We start from the raw sequence: 19,304 nt of genomic DNA, 5'->3' as shown, positions 1-19,304 counted from the left end.
GACAAAAATTCCTTTATCTGTCAGTCTGTAGGTCAGGTTTTTATTGTGTATAGCTAATGACCATTGCAATGTCACTTACGTGCACATTAAAAAACAAACAAACCCCAATGCATTTCAAGAATTTGTTGAACAAAAACATGAAATGCAAGGCGTTACTTTAAACTGTAAAGTTCCCCAAATTATGTAAATTTAAAAATCCCCTTGGGTTAAAAAAATAAAAATAAAAATTGTCCATAATGCCTATTATCTATCATCTATCTATCTATCTATCTATCTATCTATCTATCTCTCTCTCTATCATCTATCTATCTATCTATCTATCTATCTATCTATCTATCTAATATCTCACCCGTCTTCCCAACTACTAATGATCTCCAACTCAGGGAAATTAAAGATATTGGAAACTGGTTTAAATTCAATTGTATGCATAGTGTGGCTGCGCCTACTGTCCCCAGTAACATGCAGATAAATATTTGCAGGACAAGGATCAGGTTTGCATCTTCCTTATTAAGTTCTGGATTTCACTGAAAACTCATTGAATGATAATTAAACTGATGAGGTTAGCTGCTTCTCAGTAATTGCGGTCAGCTGCTTCTCATTAAATATGGGAAATTGTGCAGTGACTTTACAGTAGACTGGAAACACAGTAAACCTTGTTCATTCAAATGCCTTTTTTCCATTCTTGCAAGAAGCATCACCTCCAAGGCTGTAGCTATATATGGTAGTGAAATGGTGTCACCGTGGTTAGAAGGAAGTAACAACAAATGGCATCATTAAATGACATCAGCACAATATCAATTTCCTCTAATTTTTCACAAGACCAGCTGTTCCCTTTTGTAAAAGCGTTAGCAGAACACCAAATCTGTAATTGGAGAGACCTTCCACCACCTCCTTTGCTATTATTATTATTATTTCAGAAGTTAACACTGTTTGTGTACACATAAGGGGGGTGAGCATAACCTCAAGTATGGGCACAGGAGCAAAGAATATCAAAATAGGGTTTATCTTGTGGAGTTTGCTACCACTGAGGAAAAAGATGGAAAACTGGTTCAATCAATGACTATTATGCATTATAGCTAAATGTATTCTCCATGTTGAGAAGAAATATACATCTGAATATAAGAAGCTGCGGGCAAATAACAATATAAGACCATCACCTTCATGCCCTCCTTCTGAGCTTCTCAGAGATATTCGACTGGAAACAGCAAATGCAAGACTAGAGGGAAGCTTGTGCTTTGGTCTGGTCTAACAGGGCAGTTCACATACTGCAGTGCTCCCCCTGTAAAGTAAGGTTACCAGATGTCCCCCTTTCCCGGGAACAGACCCCGGATTTACAAATCAGTCCCCTGACAAAATCCATCTATTTAGTAGGAAGATCTTTGAATGTACAGAATGTAAAGATTCCATTTTTTCATTGAAAAAAATCTGGTAACCTTACTGTAAAGTGAATGCTTCAAAAGAACTGAGGAGGAAAGCATTCCTTGGGATACTTACCACTGTGTAGTCTACAGCTATGTAAAGTTCAACATATTTCCTGGCCTTCAGGTATGCCTGCTTCTAAAGGGAACAAGAAAGTGGAGATTGGTCGGAATTTCCACACAAAGTTCACGGCAGGGTTGTTTAAAAGGGTTTTCCCCCAGAGTGGCTGGGGAAACCCAGCCAGATGGGCAGGGTATAAATAATAAATTATTATTATTATAAAAGGAAAATGTTGAAGTGCCCAGTGGAATGTGGTTATAATTCACTCTCAGTGCATGCATCACTACAACACACCAGCCTGTTTTTGTGTATGTGTGCATACATGGTTTCTTGCTCAGAAAATCCCCAGAACTGAGAATTTGACATCAAGAGTGAAGAGAGTCTTGGGAGGGTTGTGAATACTAACTTTCTACGTACCACTTTGAGGTCAATATGTGGCTGATTCCCATTACAGTTATACATAAATCTAAATGGTAGAGTTCTCTCTTTTTTAAATATTTCACTTATAAAGTCCCTGTGAAGAACATCATATTGGCTGTTTCTGGAATCACCATCCCAGCTTCGCATGCCTTATTGGGAAAGGTGTCTCCAAGTTCTAAAATTGTTTTTGCGCCATCTTAGAAACATTGGTGACTACTTAGTAAAGAGTAGCAATCGTGTTTATGGGAACTGTATTTGGGAGGAAGAAAAACGTGTATGATTGATCAAGGTCTGGGATTGTAGGGGAGCCTGGACCATTTAATTTACTCTTTTACATGGTCATCACTCACTTTTTAGATCACCTAACATAATTTAACTTTTGCATGACTTGGATTTTTTAACTGCCTAAATGTTATTTCTGATCTCCCTTCAGCTGCCTATTTTGGGTCTGGCTGCCCATTATATAGCCCTGGTTCACAGGAACATTGGATCGTCTGATAAACTAAGGATTGCTGTTTTATAGCCTGGTTAAAGCACATAAACCTTGGGTAATGCTGGCTGTGTGTGATAAGACATTTATAAGGTTAGAGAGCTTGTTAAAATCTTTGAATGTACAGAATGTAAAGATTCCATTTTTCAGGACTTGCATTATGAAATGAATTACTGGACAGAAACAGTGGCTACCCATATATATATATATTGTTTTTACAAAAGCTCAGATAATTTCTGAAATAATGTAAGGTGATCTGAGGAGAACATACCCATCTCAACACAGTAGCAGAAAATATGCAAAACTATACAAATGAAACTTACATCTCAATATCAATCCACATGCAAGTAGTATGGCTTAGCTCAATTTTGGTCTGAGCTCTGCATTGCACATTATCTTGCATTTGTGGTCAGGCTAATATTTGTAGAAGCAGAACTATGAATTTAATTTGCACAAGTCACTATGCAAGTATTAATTGTCTCTTAGCCCTTTTTCCCAATTTCCAGCCTCAACAGCACTGAACATGTCAGTGTTTGCCCTCATATGTCAATGACACTTTTTCTGCCAGCTCTGCAAAACTGTCATCTGGTTCGCATGTGACAAACTTTCAAATAAAAACTAGGTTTCTTTTCTTTCAAACACCAATGGAATTTAATTGCCATCATCGAGCCAGACTTCCAGAAATAAATCAAGAGAGAATTTATTTATTTATTGCATTATTTATTCTTAACCAAGCTTTTCTCCCACACTCCTCTCTTGGGCAAAAACACCTGACTATTTCTAAGCCTGGCAGCTGATTTAAGATTTTGTAAGAGCGGATGGGATAGTAATCTGGTTTTTTAACATGAATCAATTATTAATGTACTAAATTTAAATACATTTGCAGTTATTCACTCATTTGAAAACAAACAGTGCAATTTAAAATGTTGGGAATGAATGCAACCCACTGTCCACCCACTATGCCCCACTTACTTCTGCACTTGTGCTCATCCTGGAGGTCTTTCTGGTGGGGTTTTCTGATTGCCAAGTAGTGTTGGTTACCCCACAGACCTTGGGGGTCTCATCCTTTTCTAGGCTATCATATTTGAAGACTGCATGTGCTTCACTGTCTGAGAGCTTCAGAGGTTCGATAAGATACCTCTCACCACCACTCTTGAAATACCCTCTGGAAAACATGAGAAGAACACTTCAAGATAAGTTGATGAAGATCAACTACTAAGCCGTTTCCTCTACTCTAAATTCCCCTTGAAACCACATTGGATCTTATTTTCCTGTATTTCCTCACATCGCTCCTGCTCCAGCTTTCTGCACCCAAGGTTATACCTACCAAATCAACTGTTTTATGCAGGAAAGCATAAAATGTTACTTATTTCCAAGACCAGAATTGAAATAAGGATCACAATTCCTTCACTCAGATTGACTGATTAAGGTTGCATATATGCCATACATGTGCCATGAGCTTTAAATGTATGGTGTGCATGCAGCCCATTTCTCCTGCAACATCCAAGTCAGGCTGGTGTCGCATCAGGCCTTAATGGGGTGAGGTCACAATTCAGAGTTGAAGTACCTGCCTCTCCTAACCAACCTAGCATCCCTGCAAGTTACGAATATTGCTTTGATAGCCATGCTACAGGAAGAGTCCTATTGTGTTCAAATCCTATTTGTGGGCTTCCCAAGAGGCAACTGGTTGACCACTGTTGCATGGACAGAATGCTGGACTAGATCAACCTTCAATCTGATCCAACAGGGCTCCTCTTATGTTCTTAAGGTGTCCAGATTCCTAATATTTATATCATACCAGTCCACAGCTTTGAGAAGTGGCTGTTGTGCAACCTTCCCTTGCATAAAAATGGACCTGGGAGCCAAGAACAAACAGCTCATGGGGCTAAATCCCCACCTGAGAGCATGAGGTTCCTGGTTCAAGCCATGGATAATATCACAACTCAGAGATAGAAGATCTGGAAAATACACATATACTCATCTAAGAGTGGCAGGGCACAGAGAAGGGCCCAGGTTCAATCACTGGCTTGTCCAGTTAAGGAAAGATCAGGTAACAGGTGAGAGGAAATAATTCTGCTGTTGCCGGTCAGCATAGAGAATATTGGGCTTCTACCAGCCTGGAAGAAGGCAGGTTCCTATGCTCTTCTATATCTACATTTAATTGCCATTGTGGTTGGGAAGGACCATAGCAAGCAGAAGGTCTCAAGTTCAATCCTTTGCATTTCCAGGTTTTGAAAGAATTGGGGAAAACCTCTCCAATTGCAGCTGCCAGTTGGAGCAGACAATATTGGACTAGATGGACAAATCATCTGACCCGGTAGAAAGTAGCTACCATGTTCCACCCAACAAGGCATTCCTGAAGAAATCACACACCCCCCTCTGATCCCACCCCCAAAGAGTTATCAGAGTATAAACAAAAACAATGTCAAGAAATGGCAATGACCCATCTTACCTCAACCCACGACATGCACTGATGCTTGCTGTAGAGTCAGTATCATTTTGGACGTAACCTTCATAATAGCAGTGGTCCTGTATGGAGAGACAGAGAAGCACACTGATAGACTCAAAGAACTGTAGAGTTGGAAGGGACCCCAAGGGTCATCTAGCCCAACCCCCTTCAATACAGGAATCTGACAGATGGCCATCCAACCTCTGCTTAAAAACCTCCAAGGAAGGAGGGTCCACAACCTCCCGAGGGAGACTATTCCACTGTTGAACAGCTCTCACTTTCAGAAAGTTTTTTCATAATAATAATAATAATAATAATAATAAATTATTATTTGTACCCTGCCCATCTGACTGGGTTTCCCCAGCCACTCTGGGCGGCATCCAACAAAGACCAAAAATACACTAAAATGTCACACATTAAAAACTTCCCTGAATGTCAGGTAGTTGTTTATCTCTTTGACATCTGATGGGAGGGCGTTCCACAGGGTGGGCACCACTACTGAGAAGGCCCTCTGCCTGGTTCCCTGTAGCTTTGCTTCTCGCAATGAGGGAACCGCCAGAAGGCCCTTGGAGCTGGACCTCAGTGTCCGGGCAGAACGATGGGGGTGGAGACGCTCCTTCAGGTATACTGGGCCGAGGCCGTTTAGGGCTTTAAAGGTCAACACCAACACTTTGAATTGTGCTCGGAAACGTACTGGGAGCGTACATGTTTAGTCAGAATCTCCTTTCTTGTAACTTGAAGCCAAGGGTTTCAGTTCTACCCTCCAGAGCAGGAGAAATGCATAGAAAGATTGAAAAGCGAAATGAAATTAGATACGAGAGCTGCTCTGAATATAGGCAAAGCCTGCAGTTGGTACACAGGCTTCTAAAAACAGGAAGCTTAACCACCCAGGGTCGAAGGGAATTACTGGCTGGCTGCTAACCACAAAGCAGCTTTAAAACTGGCAGATCCAGCTGGTTCAGATTTCCCACCACTTATCTGCATGCCCTGTTGGCATAGGGCTGCCATTTTCTTTGTTTTCCCATTCAAGCTCGACTACAATAAAACATTGCTATGAAGCTAGTGACAAACTCAAAAGCTACATCTAAAGAAGTCTCCTTATACACCCAGTAAAATGTGTGAAAGCCTCCCATTAACTTCCACTGACTTTTGCCAAAGCAATCGAAAAAGTCATGACATATATGGCATAGTATGATGGGAAGTTGCATTATATCATATGATGACATAATATGACATGATAGCCATGAATATCTGCAATTTTGCACTCCTGCTGTGAAAAGCACACATACAGTATGCTGTTGTGGACAAGTATCTGGGAGGTGGCAGGAAGGAGAGGAAGGACATGAGCAGGAACAGCATTGTACAACTGAGCCAGGATTGTATAGTAGAGGGATGGGGGACCTTTTCAAACCAAGGGCTGCATTACTCCAGCTGTCAGGGGCCACCTTCCAGTAGTGGATGGGACCAGATGCAAAAGTGGAAAGGGCTAGACTGCCTCACAATCACACACCCTTAACACAAACACACACAAAGCTATTTCAAGAAGAAGAAGTTGCTTTGTAGCCCGCCCAGCTTCCAACAGATTAAGAAAACATCAAACATTAAAAGCTTCTGGATACAGGGCTGCTTTCAGATGTCTATAGAAAGTCATAAAATTGTTTATTTATTTGACATCTGATGGGACGACATTCCATAAGGCGGGTGCAGCTACAGAATAGGCCCTCTGTCTGGTTCCCTGTAACTTCACTTTCTCAGTGAGGGAACTTCCAGAAGGCCCTCAGAGATGAACCTCAGTGTCTGGACTGAACAATGGTGGTGGAGATACTTCTTCAGATATACAGAGCTGAAGCAATTTAGGACTTTAAAGGTCAGCACCAATACTTAGAATGTCAGCAAAGATATATATTCATTAAAAATATATATATATTTTCTCACTTTCTATTTTCTCTATGGAGAAAATGTGTTTTTTTTTTGGTTTGGTTTTTTTACAAAGTTGTAAAAGAAAGTTCTCCAACACTCTTATTCTCTCCTGACTGTGTCAAAAGCAAAAAGAACTCCATGATCCCAGCATAAGAATGAAAATACCAGTAAATGCAATGAATATCAGAGCTGCACACCCTGCCTAACAACTTTCTAAATGCCTCAAACGTCAGAAAACATGCATGTCATTTTTGGGATGCAATTGCAATTGCAAAATGCATGGGTTACTTTTTCCAGATTTTTGCAAGGTACTAAAGTCTGGAGAGATTTCCCTTTGATCTTCTTGCACACTTCACACAACATCAGAGTTATTTCCCCTCCTTGCTGAAAGCTGATGTTTGGAGGTGACCCAAAAGGCCACTAGGCCCAATGAAGAGGCCCCCTCTCCCTGCTGGCCACTTGCCTAAACTCCAAAGTTAGGAGCACCTGGAGAAGGGTCTCTCAAACTAGTGGGTAAATAGATTCATGTGGAAGAATGTAATCCACTAAATGCATTGTGACTGAATTGTGAAGCACCAATTTCCCCTAAAAAGTCTCCGTAAAGTGCAATGCAAGTATGCAAAAAGGCTGGAACAGCCACAGAATTTAAGAGCAAGTTTTACACATTGCTAGTGTCAGCAGCAACAAATGCTGGCCCAGTCAAAGACCTCACATTGTCCCACAATAGCCACCATCCAGTGAACAGCAGTCTTTTGTTCCCTACAGCATATTTGGCTCAACAGCAGCTTGACTGCGCATCATGTGAGGATGTCAAAGAAGAACTTTGCTGACCACAGTTAAGACAATAGTTAAAAATAGAGAACTTGCCATGTGTAATTCTTACTTAATGAACAGAAAGACAGAACATCTACAACATTGCCACAGGGAATTTCCCACATTCCTGTAATCCCTAATTCATAGACAATGCCAGTAAGAGTTCTTTGCTCACTATTGTTCATCCTGTCTAATATTTAGGCAATATTTTTAAAAACACTTGCCGTTCTGCTTTATACATTTGCTGGAAGCTGTCATTAAAACTTTGTCAGCAAATCAGGCATACCCTATGGCATTAGTAAGATAGACTTCATCATTCATTCCAGAGATGCCAGGAATTGAACCAAGGATTTTTAGCATGCTAAACATGTCATCTGTCCCTAAGCTATACTCTCTCCCCATGACCTACCATCAGAAACAATGGCAAGACAATCCATGAGAATCTGTGGTGGAGGAACCAAGGTATCCAAGCCTGCCACAGCAAAAGTTGGCATCTGCATGGTTTTTCCAGTGCTTACTTGTTCTCATAGAATCATAGAGTTGGAAGAGACCACAAGGGCCATCGAGTCCAACCCCCTGCCAAGCAGGAAACACTGTTCTGCTCTGTTCCAATTCCCTCTCATTGATTCCTATTAAAGGGGAAAGCACAAGGCCACAATTGTGTTGTTCCACCTTCAATGGGACTTCATTGGGACGCAGGTGGCACTGTGGGTTAAATCACAGAGCCTAGGACTTGCCGATCAGAAGGTCGGCGGTTCGAATCCCCGCAACGGGGTGAGCTCCTGTTGCACAGTCCCAGCTCCTGCCAACCTAGCAGTTTGAAAGCACGTCAAAGTGCAAGTAGATAAATAGGTACTGCTTCGGCGGGAAGGTAAATGGCGTTTCCGTGCACTGCTCTGGTTCGCTAGTAGCGGCTTAGTCATGCTGGCTACATGACCCATAAGCTGTCTGCGGACAAACGGCATTTCCCTTGGCCAATAGAGCGAGATGAGTGCGCAACCCCAGAGTCGTCCGCAACTGGACTTAACAGTCAGGGGTCCCTTTACCTTTAACCTTTACCTTCACTGCTGGATGCAGAAACATTACAGGGAGAGCACAGTTATGCTCAGGTCCTCATACATCATCCCCATAAGAAATCTGGCTGGCCACCATGACAACAGGATGGTAGGGGGGTGCATCAGGTGAAATGGGAAGTGCCTCCCTGCCTTGCCACCCCACCCCCACCAAAGCATCCCTTACTTGGTTGCAAAGCAGCAGCAGTGGCAGGTTCTAGCCCCAATGCCAGCACAAGTTCTATGCTGGTGGCAGAGGTGGCAACCAACCTAGCACAATCAAACCTTGGTTCCCAAGCAGTTCCGTTCTCAAACATTTCAGCTCCCAAAACCTGCAATAAGTGTTCTGGTTTTTGAACGTTCCTCAGAACTCAAATGGCCAAAGCTGCTTCCGCTTGAGTGCAAGAAGCTCTTGCAACCAATCAGAAGCTGCACCTCACTTGCCAAAAGTTTCAGAAGCTGAATGGTCTTCCGGAATGGATTACATTTGACAACCAAGGTTTGACTGTAGTTCAAAAGCATACCAGTGCAAGTAGATAAATAGGTACCGCTGTGGCGGGAAGGTAAATGGCATTTCTGTGCACTCTGGCTTCCGTCACAGTGTTCTGTTGCTCCAGAAGTGGTTGAGTCATGCTGGCCACATGAAACAGAAAGCTGTCTGTGGACAAACGCCAGCTCCCTTGGCCTGAAAGTGAGATGAGTGCCACACTGCTTAGTGACCTTTGACTGGCCTTAACCATCCAGGGGTCCTTTACTTTTACCTTAGAGGCGGCAGGACATGCACAGCGCCCCTAGGGGCACCACCACAGGGGCTTCCGCCACCCAAGGCAGCAGCTTTACCCTGCCTCATGAGTGTGCCTGCCCACATGGATGACCTTGGCCTCATCCAGCAGAGCTCTCCTTATGCTGAGCTGGGATATTTTTTAAGGGGAGGGGTGTTTGGGAGAGTAGTTGCTGTTATTATTATTTTGTAACTTTTATATTATTTTTTGTAACTTTATTTTAATGTCTTGCATTTATTTTATATATTTTGTATTTTTTTTAGATTATGATTTATGTGGAAATTGTTTCACTTTGTATTTTTTTATTGTTTATGACTATTTTTGTTATGTTTGCAATTACGTAATTTTTTTCATGTTGTAAGCTGCCTTGAGAATAGTTTGGACTGTGGAAAAGCAGAAAACAAATAAAATAATGTATGTATATTCTTGAGTATTAATGCCAGCTCCAGGGTGATGTATTCATTCCTTGTTGTAGGTGTTGCCAGGGAAGGAAATCCTGTGGAGATGCTTCTTTAGGTATACTGAGCCGAGGCCATCTAGGGCTTTAAAGGTCAGCACCAACACTCTGAATTGTGCTCGGAAATGTACTGGGAGCCAGTGTAGGTCTTGTACACATTACAGTGGTACCTTGGTTTGCGAACTTAATTCGTTCTGGAAGTCCTTTCTGAAAACAAAACTGTTCTTAAACCGAGACACGCTTTCCCTAATGAGGCCTCCTGTCGCCGGTGCCCTTCCACCATTCGGCTTCCGTTCTTAGACCAAGGTAAAGTTTGCAAACTGGGATACTACTTCCAGTTTTGCGGAGTTCATAAACCGAACAGTTCGTAAACAGGGCTGTTCTTAAACCGAGGTACTACTGTATCATGGCCTAGGACCTTCGTACCTACGGGACCGCCTCTCCTGGTATGTCCCATGGAGGACGTTAAGGTCCATATATAGCAACACCCTGGTGGTCCTGGGCCCTAAGGAAGTTAAATTACCAGAGCCAGGGCCTTTTCAACTCTGGCTCCGACCTGGTGGAACGCTCTGTCTCTTGAGACCAGGGCCCTGCGGGATCTGATCTCTTTCTGCAGGGCCTGTAAGGCAGAGTTGTTCCGCCTGGCCTTTGGCTTGGAGCCAATTTGATTCCCTCCCCCTCTTTCTTTTTTCCTTTCTCCTCCTGTAATGAGGCTGCATTTTAACTGTTTTAATGTTTTAATGTTGTATTTTAATCTGTTTTTAAGTTGTATTCATTCAACTCATTTTTATTATTGGTTGTTAGCCGCCCTGAGCACAAGCTCGGCTGGGGAGGGCAGGGTATAAATAAAATTTTATTATTATTATTATTATTATTATTATTATTATTATTATTATTAGGCTAGAGAGCTGCATTGCAAAATTCCAATAAGTGCAAACTGCAATGGATAGCTGTGTTCTGGCATGAATATTGTTTTGGAAATGGCTGAGGTCTGCAATACCTCAAGGACCACCTCCACCCATATAAGCCAGCCACTGTCCTCTGAGGTCCTTCTGTGTGTACCTCCTCCACAAGAGGTCCGGAGGGGGGCAACATGAAAATGGGCCTTTCTTGCAGTGGCTCCCCATTTGTGGAATGCTCTCCCCAGGAAGTTTTGTCTGGCACCTTCAGTATACATCTTCTCATCACTCAAGTGCCCTGAATTAAGTAGGACATCAGACCTCCTCCACCTCCAGAGTGGTTGGGGCAACCACCACTGCTGTTGTGGCTGACCTCCACTGCCGCCATATTCTCAGCAGGGCATTTGGAAGCACACTTCTGGACGCAGGTGCACCTCTTCTGGCGGCTACAGAGAAGCCAAGCAGGCCACAAGAAGACCAAGCCCTAGCTTGGCAGCAGTGGCGGAGGAGAAAGAGCCGGCTAAGGTAAGGCCGTGGTGAGAGGAGGCACCCAGGGCGAACCGCCCCCACCACACACCCCTTTGTACACCCCTGTCGGCCAGGCCTTTGGCTGATTAATATTCTAAAATGTGTTGGTATCGTTTTGTTTTTATTCTAACTATTTATTTGTCCTTTTATTTTTGTATTTGTATCTTTTTGACCCCCCAAGATCTTTGGATGAAGGGCAGTATATAAATTTAATTTAAAAAAATAAAAATAAAAATAAGTAGATTCACCTTTAATTGGAAATTGAATTGGATTTCTCCCCCAACCCTAGGTGAGGGAGATCTGCTCTATCCTATGGCTGTTGAAATTCCTTCCCAGGAGGCACAGGATTATACCCTAAATGCAGTTAAATAAAATCTGGTTTGATTTTGACCATATAATAGTTTATATTTTAAAAAAACTTTTTAGTGTATTATTAGAGTTGTTCATTGTAGGAAACATGACAGTGAACACAAGGCTAAAAACAACCAGTTTCACATGCTAGAAACAGGAACTGCTAGAACATGCAGTTAGTTATTTATTCTCAGGGAACTTGACACAGTGACTGCTTTTGTGCCTATAACTGAGTAACTCATTATCATGGTCCAAGGAAAGCATCTGGCATAACCTGTAAAACATCTGCTGTGAGGGATGCCTACTGAGGTATAACCTTTGGAAATGAATATCTCCATTTTCTTAACGCATGTGACTCAAGCAGCTCCATGCCTTTTTTCTCTGGGAATTCTAGAAGGTTCAGGTGATACCCATCAACTTCTGAGCAGGACAAATATTTCTTTTATGAGAAAAGGTTTGTTCCAGATAGTTACACAAATTAGAGTAATTTGATAGGGGATAGGGAAATAACCATATGAGTTGGCAAGGGGCTTCATTTATGGGGGAAAGGTGAGCAAGTGTGGGCGGTGATAGAGGTGTACAAGATTATGTCTGGTGTGCAGGAGACATTCCCCTCCGTCTCTCGTAATACCAGAACCATCCAATGAAACCAAATGCTGGAAGTCACACAGTCTTGTGGCTCAGCATGGATCATTTTAGGTCTAACTCTGCATACAGAGCATTTCTAGGCACTCTCTCATGCAGGTCTTAGAAAGATCCAAAGCTACTTAGTTTCAGCAAGGTTGTTCCATTGTGTACTTTCAGATCACATGTTCACTCCATCAATGGCTTAGAACAGCACTCAGCTAGTTCTACTTGAAGGCAAACATTTGAGGCAATAACTCTGTTGTAGTCAGACCTATACTTAGTGCGCACTAATCTCTAATCCGTTTGTGGTGTGAATTGTAAATCTGTGTTTATGTTTGCTCAGCGGTGGCACCTTCTGAAATCAAACATAAGAAAATAAGAAGAGCCTTCCTGGATCAAACTAAAGATCCATCTAGTCCAGAGTCCTCTGGGAAGTTCACAAGCAGGACTTATTAAAGGCAATAGGAACATAGGAAGGCAGGACATGAAGCCCACAAGATACAGTGGTACCTTGGGTTACAGACGCTTCAGGTTACAGTCGCTTCAGGTTACAGACTCCACTAACCCAGAAATAGTACCTCAGGTTAAGAACTTTGCTTCAGGATGAGAACAGAAATTGTGCTCTGGCGGTGCGGTGGCAGTGGGAGGCCCCATTAGCTAAAGTGGTGCCTCAGGTTAAGAACAGTTTCAGGTTAAGAACTGACCTCCAGAACAAATTAAGTTCTTAACCCGAGGTACCACTGTACACATTTTCAGAAATGGGATCTTTTCCCCCAGAGAAAAACAGTAGTAAAAATTACACTTGAAGGAGATCTCAGCCAGAAGAAACCTATACTGACCTAGTTTACACATACCATTAAGCCATGGTTTGTTTAACAAACTACGTGTTGACTATGAGTTGTCCCACAGAGGCTGGATCTAGACACATCAAAGAAGCGATTGAGTTAAACGCGTTGTAAACTCATACAGGGAAATCTGGTAGGGAAAGACAGGACTCCACAGTGCCATCTAGTGTTGCAGTGTTATATCAGAAATGCAACGCATATAAAACACTTTTTCTTCACCAATCTAGCTGAGTCCAGATTTAAAAAAAATTACTTTTGCTTTGCAGCTTGGTGACCATCCAAACCATGATTAAAGAAAGGCGCTGATTTCACATGTGACACAGTTAAATCAAATGCTGGCATGCCACTAACGTTGACTCAGAGTTGGCGCATTTACATCAATGTACCAAAGTTTTGAATGAGTATTAATTTCAATAGGTCTGCTCTGAGTAAAAGTTAATTGACTTGTTAATTGACCAAGATTTGTAAGTCAACAACAAACACTTCAGGATTCTTGGCAGTAAAAAAACCATAGTTAAGCCAGCCAGCAGAAGTCTCACATAACACTAAATCATGTCTATTAAACCATACTTTAAAAAACCATGGCTTAGCATTATGTGTGAGCCAAAGGGTACTTACGAGGGAGAAGGGAGGAATTGGAAAGACAATGAGAGCCAGTGCAAATTCATGGTCTTTGGGTTCAGCTTCTGGTGTGCAAATGCCTTCTTTGTTGCATTGCAATACCTTTGTAGTAAATTGAATGATGCTGCAACCCTCTATATACTTACCTGGAAGTAAGCCCCATTAAAGTCAGTCGTGCTTATTTCTGAATAGACATGCCTAGGATTGTACTGCTATTGACTCAGCATTTTCATGCAGATGCACATCAAGGCATTTTTATTGAGCTTCTGCAATGTGGATTTTAAAAGACAAACACAAGCTGGCATGTACCCACAGTTCACGTCAAAGAAGATTAAAAATATTTTCTCACAGAAATTAAAATTAAGCAGGACCAAATACAGTGCTGATTATGAGTAAGATATTGTGTGCCAATACCTGCCCTCAAACAGAGCTGGGTCAAAACTGTTCTAAATCTAATGTTGATAACAAAGAGAAACATCACAGACAGCAAGCAGATGATAAAAGATGTTGGTTACACTGACTTTCAAACAAATGTGCTGTTACAGCTCATAACTCCATAGCTATTTGGAAGAACAGAAGATCAGTCCACTGAGAACACAGCTGACTGCAAACCGTCTCTGAGAGAAACTAACAAGTTCTGGGGAAGGGCAGGCAATCAAAGCGGAGGGACTGTGGGACATTCTGTTCAGGTTACAAGCCGTTCTTCCCACCAAACTTGCCTTCCTGGAGGTCAGCAGTACGGCTACACAAGATCTGCAGAATGAACCCTCAGACATGCCATTCGCCCACACACTGATACCATTTCAAAGCACAGAATCACAGAGTTCAAAGGGATCTCAGAGCTCATCTAGTTCAACCCACTGCTAATACAGGAAATCCACTGTTACAATAGTCATCTATCTGCCAACTAAAAAAACCAGGGAGTCCATCATTTTCCAAGGCAATCTGTTCCAATGTAAAATGCTCATGCCATCAGGAATTCCTTCCTAATGTCTAGCTTAGTGCTGTCCAAACGTTTTTCTAAGAGGGTCAGATTTGATGAAGTGAAGGGCCGTGGGAGCCGACCAAAGGGCCAACCAAAGTTATTGACCTTTTTTTAGGATTGAAGTTGTTGGACTTTTTTTAGGGTTGGAATTGTTTAGTTTTTTTAAGATTTTACCACAGGAAATAAACTGCCACAGGGGATGGATTAGGCCACTGAAACTGACTTTCAACATGCTTGGTCTAGCTGAAATCCCCTTTCTTGTAATTTTAACCTATTGGTTCAGTCCTACCCTGAACAGGTAGCAACAGAAAACAGATATGCTGCATCAAATGTTCACTGGCACCCACATGGGAACAATGCGCACACACCCCACAGCCATTATTAAAACACTAGCCACAAAACACAAATTACATGCAACATTTTAGGTTGTGAACCGCCCTGAGATCTACAGGTATATCTGTGTTTATGTTTGCTCAGATATACAAGCAATCAAACAAACAATGGCACACAGAAGTTACATGTAAGGAGAATTCCACCACACATCGGGTGCACCATGATAACATCTTTGGGCTTTCTCATCGTGCCAAGTGATAAAAGAGAACTGCAGCGTACATCAAGTGCAGAAATATGACAAAAATGAATGGTCAGCTGCATCCACTCAGCAGTAGTGTCAAGTGAGGACATAAAAACAGCATCTGTCAAAGGAGCCACCAGCTGAGAGGGGTGGCGCTGTGTATGTGCCCTCCCACTAGCAGGGCTGCTGGGCAGACTGGGAGGGAGTGGGAGAGTGATGAAAATGAGGTGCAAAAATGAGATGGACCAGAAATAGACTGATCCATCCATCCCTGGTCTAGACTCAGTGGATCCTCATGCATTTGCAAGCCACCTTTCTTTGAGAGTCTCACTTATAGCCATGCACCCCAGCCCACCCTTCTCATGACATTTACAACGAGATGCTCTGGCCTTTACCTCAACATCTGGGCTTGTTGTAATTTCTCTGCCATCAGGGGAGTAATGGGTCTCAGTGTAGTCTTTGGAAAGAAGATCCCTGCAAAGAATACAATGGATTTGTTATTCAAGATGAAAATTAAGTTGGGCCAGAGATAATTGCATAATAAGCCTACAATTATATTTCCCCAATGGCATTGTATGTCTATTTTTAGATTCAGAGTAGGATATCAAAGGGGAGGGGAGGCACTTAAGCTTCTCCACGGTACATATTTTTAAACAAAAGGAAAGGGGATCAACAGTGTTTACAAAGCACACAAATCTTGATTCCTTTGATTAAAGGGCTGCCAAGTGGGGAGGGGGCGGTCATGGGCAAATTTGCAAACTGAAGGAACAGTGTTGTTGACACCACACACACACACACACACACCACAACCAAGAACATGCCACATTCTAGGCCCCACCTGCACTGTGCATTTAAGGAGTACCATGCACCTTTAAACAGCCATGGCTTGCCACAAAGAATACCAGGAAGTATAGCTTGTTAAGGGTGCTGAGAGTTGTTAAAAAACCCCCACAGAACTACAATTCCCAGAATGGTTTAATATTCAATCCCTCTTCCCAGAGAACTCAGTAAGGGGAATAAGGGCCTCCTAACAACTCTCAGCTGTCTTAACAAACTACAGTGGGGGAACCACGACTGTTTCAAGTGGCATGATACTGCTTTAAATGAATAGTGCAGGTAGGACCAGTTTCACTGGGTCTGCTTACTGCCAAGGAATACCTCTGAAGGCACATAAGTGCTCACACGCCACACGGTGGAGATGATCCTATGATAGGAAGAGAAAAAGTATGTGTGTGTGTGTGTCTTCCATCCATCATGGAACCCAAGGTGGTGTTCATGTTGTTCCCAGGCACTAACCAGTCCCAGACCTGCTTAGCCTCAGCAAAGAGAAAAGTGAATTTCCTTTCACAATGGTACCTCAATTTTCAAACATAATCCATTCCAGAAGACTGTTCGACTTCCAAAATGTTTGAAAACCAAGGCACAAAGGGCGGTCTGCAAATTTAATTGAGAAAATTGAGAAACACTCAGCATAAGCCGTTCAACTTCAGAGGTGCATTTGAAAATGGAAGCTTTTACTTCCGGGTTTTTGGTGTTCGAAAACTGAAACATTCGACTTCCGAGATGCTCAAAACCAAAGAACCACTGTATTTCCACAAAAAGTCTGGACCTATTTGTCTACAATTTGGCAAACTTAATCCACTCTGGAGGTACTCTGGCTCCTAGATTTAATCCATTTTGGCTTCAAGGGGAAAGAGCTGTTATTTTATTCCCCATTACAGTGGTACCTCTGGTTGCGGAAGGGATCCGTTCCAGAGCTCCGGTCGGATCCTGAAGTTTCCGCAACTGGAGGGTTCGCTTCTGTGCATGCAGTGGTAGACTGCTTCTGCGCATGCGCGCAGCACGGTAAAGCACTTCTAGGCATGCATGCGCAGCAAAAACACTTATGGGGTTGCTGCTTTCGCAACCTGAAGGTTACGCTACCCGAGAGTAATGTAAGCCGAGGTGCTACTGTATAATAAATGGGAGAAGTAGAGAGCTTTGTTTTACACAGGATGCGAAATGCAAATCGAGGGAGTACAAAGAGAGACTCAGAAAGCAACTGGAATTTTTTAAAATGCACAAATGCAAAGCGAATCTCGGGGCCTGTGCACACTCCTAACATTTATCAGTTATATGTAGTGGAAAAACTGATTGCAGGTGGTTCTTCTTTAGCAGAGCAAATCAGGCTGTCACCACAGGTCATTAGTGCAGGTGGGAAATAATTTAATTTTAATGCATGCCTACTGTCCAGTACTGAAACAAGCTGTTAAAAAGAAAACCCATTCCAGGCCCGGCCAGTAGCAGGAAGGAGGAGACACAGAGAGACAAACCTGTTGAGCTGGTTAGTTATTATGCAGAAATTGGCCAAGTGGCAATTCTATTGAAGATTATCTTTATTAATATCTTGATTTATAGTTCAAGCTGAGCACTCTTCACCCTTAACAAGACTAAAACGCTATGCTACCAATGGATCAGTTTAAAAGAAAAATATCTGGAATATTTCTTGGCCATTTCCTTTTATGCCTTGCTTGTATAATATATCAACTCGGATGCAGGGTTAACATTTTTAAAAGGCTCTTAGAAAACTATATGCAGATTGCTAGGGTTTCTATAGACAAGGCTGAAGTGTAGGTGGGTTCAAGCATGACCCGAGCCCTGGGTTCAGCTCAAAAGGATTTATTGAAGCAGCAGGAACAAGAATGACAAACAGAGGCACTCAGCCCAGTATATAGACACCTTAAGCTGGCCCAGGCAACACCTGTGATAGGTCGCCTTATGCTGCAACTAGAGAATCACAACATTGGCCCTATCACAGCAGGGATTGGCTGCATGCCAGCTACCAGCAAATACCATTGGAGCGCTTTAGAATCCTTCCTGTCTTTTGTTTTGCAGCTGAAGCTCCTGAGCTCCTGGAGGCATCAAGGTCTAGGCCTGCAATGGCATGCATGCAGCATGGGTTTGGCCTACAACGCATGCATGCATGCATAACAAGGCCACATGTGCAGTTTTAAATCCTGGCCACGCTGAGTGAGGTAGAGGGCGTTTGTGTGTTGGAACTCAGTCAAAAGCACATTTTTATTTTTATTTTACAAAATTATATACCACTGTGACATAAAGATACATCACGGTGGTTTACAATTGAAAAACAAAACAATAAAATCCTAAAAAGTTAAAAACAACTTAAAAGCAAAAAGGAATTTTTAAAAATAAGAGGCTGTCAGTTCAAGCAGACCAAAGGCCTATCTAGTCATTTTAAAACTGTCCAAGGTGGCTGGCATCAGTACATTTTGCAGCTGTGAGTTCGATTGTTAAGCACTGTGTGAATAAGCACTTAGTCCTGAATCTTCCACCATTTGGCTCCATTGGATGGTTCTGAGCTCTAGGGAGACTAGCACAGTCTACCTTTATATATATATATATAAAGTGGAATCCCCGTGATCCATCTATATTTTAAATGCATAAAGCAAGAAGAAATCTTGGGATCTTAAGGCATAATTAGAAAAAGACCACAAAACTTGGGAACACACCACTAGTAAGGGAGTGGTGCGGAAGAAACTCCAGGAGTTTGGAAATTTTTATTTTGGGGTAGTCTTGTTTCAGAATACTTCTTTGGGGGCATGTTTTGTTTAACTGTTTCCAGACATCACTGCAGGCTGGCCCAGTAGGGCAAATGGGACGCTGTCCCACCAAGCTCTCACTTGCCAATCGCCTCATTTACAGCCAATTCATGGAGTGGCCCTAACTGTCACCTTCCTCCTTTGTCACAGGGTTGCCCTTGTAGAATACAGCAGGAAGGAGGATGGGAGCAAACCCAGAATTAGTTGATTCTGCCTGTCATTCGCTCTGGCTCCACCTGTTGTTAGCTGCTCTGCCTTCTGCTCTACCAGTCCCAATGGGCAACAGGAATGCATGGCCTGGGGCAGTGGGGGTGCTTACCTAACTTCCCAGCAGCTGGGTCACTTACAGGTATGTTTACCAGGAAAGAGAGAGGGAGCGTTGAGATGGGGGGAGGTGTGGTGTAAATGCACTG

General features: G+C 42.6%; 1 protein-coding gene across 1 annotated transcript in view; it reads right to left on the bottom strand.

The window, feature by feature from the left end:
• ADAM28 (ADAM metallopeptidase domain 28) overlaps window positions 1-19,304 on the bottom strand; it is a 74,058-nt gene that overhangs the window by 33,390 nt on the left and 21,364 nt on the right. Inside the window, exons 4-7 of the mRNA XM_083713503.1 lie at window positions 15,688-15,766; window positions 4,842-4,918; window positions 3,362-3,554; window positions 1,495-1,557 (exon numbers count right to left, since the gene is read on the bottom strand). Coding sequence (XP_083569629.1) covers window positions 1,495-1,557; window positions 3,362-3,554; window positions 4,842-4,918; window positions 15,688-15,766 — 412 coding nt within the window. The remainder of the gene's footprint in view (window positions 1-1,494; window positions 1,558-3,361; window positions 3,555-4,841; window positions 4,919-15,687; window positions 15,767-19,304) is intronic.

This window comes from Podarcis gaigeae (genome assembly GCF_964106915.1).
Source record: "Podarcis gaigeae genome assembly, chromosome: 15".
Taxonomy (NCBI): Eukaryota; Metazoa; Chordata; class Lepidosauria; order Squamata; family Lacertidae; genus Podarcis; species Podarcis gaigeae.
The sequence above is the reverse complement of the archived record's forward strand: the minus strand, read 5'-3'. Positions and strand labels throughout refer to the sequence as shown.